The following is a 965-nucleotide window of genomic DNA, read 5'->3' as shown; positions in this document are numbered from 1 at the left end:
CCAGATGTCCCAGGAACATCCCAGTAACCCAACTAACCCCCTTAGAGCTCCAATGAACCCCTCTAGGAGCTCCCAAACCCCCCAATAACCCCCCATAACCACTCCAGTCCCTCCCAGTGCCCCTCCCAGCACATCCCAGTATATCCCAGTATGTCCCAGTAAGTCCCAGTAACCCCCCGAGCTCCCAATAACCACTTAAGGAGTTCCCAGTCTCCCCCAGTAACCCCTCCAAATGCTCCAAACCCCTCCCAGTCCCTCCCAGTATATCCCAGACAGTGTCCCAGAATACGCCCAGGAACCTCCCAGTAACCCAACTACCCCCCTTAGAGCTCCAATGAACCCCTCTAGGAGCTCCCAGACCCCCCAATAACCCCCAATAACCACTCCAGTCCCTCCCAGTGCCCCTTCCCGTATCTCCCAGTACATCCCAGTATCTCCCAGTATGTCCCAGTATGTCCCAGTAACCTCCCAGTAACCCAACTAACCCCCTTAGAGCTCCAATGAACCCCTCTAGGAGCTCCCAGACCCCCCAATAACCCCCAATAACCACTCCAGTCCCTCCCAGTGCCCCTCCCAGCACATCCCAGTATGTCCCAGTATGTCCCAGTATCTCACGTTGACGCAGAACAGCGTGGTCATGCGGTGCAGGTAGTTGGGGTCGGCCGCCATGGCCAGGACCTTGGGGACGATGGTGCCCTGGGCCCAGTCCTGCCCGAAGCGCTCCACCAGTTTGCGCAGGTTACTGGTGGCCGCCTCGCGGATGGCGTAAACTGGGAGGGGGGGAGGGGAGACACCAGTAAGGACCAGTAAGGACCAGTACACAGCACCAGTAACACAGCTGGATAGCAGCAAACCACCCCGCTAACCTCCTCGCGGCTCCCAGTAACCCCCAGTAACACCCCTACAGCTCCCAGTAACCCATACAGGGCTCCCAGTAGCTCCCAGTAACCCCCCCAGGGGGCCCC

The 965-nt window shown here is 59.0% G+C and overlaps 1 protein-coding gene across 1 annotated transcript in view; it reads right to left on the bottom strand.

Moving 5' to 3' along the window:
* Nucleotides 1–965, bottom strand: part of LOC104537216 (serine/threonine-protein phosphatase 2A 65 kDa regulatory subunit A alpha isoform-like) — a gene marked incomplete at both ends in the record, with an annotated part of 2,516 nt that overhangs the window by 829 nt on the left and 722 nt on the right. Inside the window, one exon of the mRNA XM_010180032.1 lies at nt 616–770. Within this exon, the coding sequence (XP_010178334.1) occupies nt 616–770 (155 nt within the window). The remainder of the gene's footprint in view (nt 1–615; nt 771–965) is intronic.

Source organism: Mesitornis unicolor, unplaced genomic scaffold (genome assembly GCF_000695765.1).
Source record: "Mesitornis unicolor isolate BGI_N332 unplaced genomic scaffold, ASM69576v1 scaffold19052, whole genome shotgun sequence".
Classification (NCBI taxonomy): domain Eukaryota; kingdom Metazoa; phylum Chordata; class Aves; order Mesitornithiformes; family Mesitornithidae; genus Mesitornis; species Mesitornis unicolor.
This window is presented reverse-complemented; position numbering and strand designations above follow the sequence as displayed.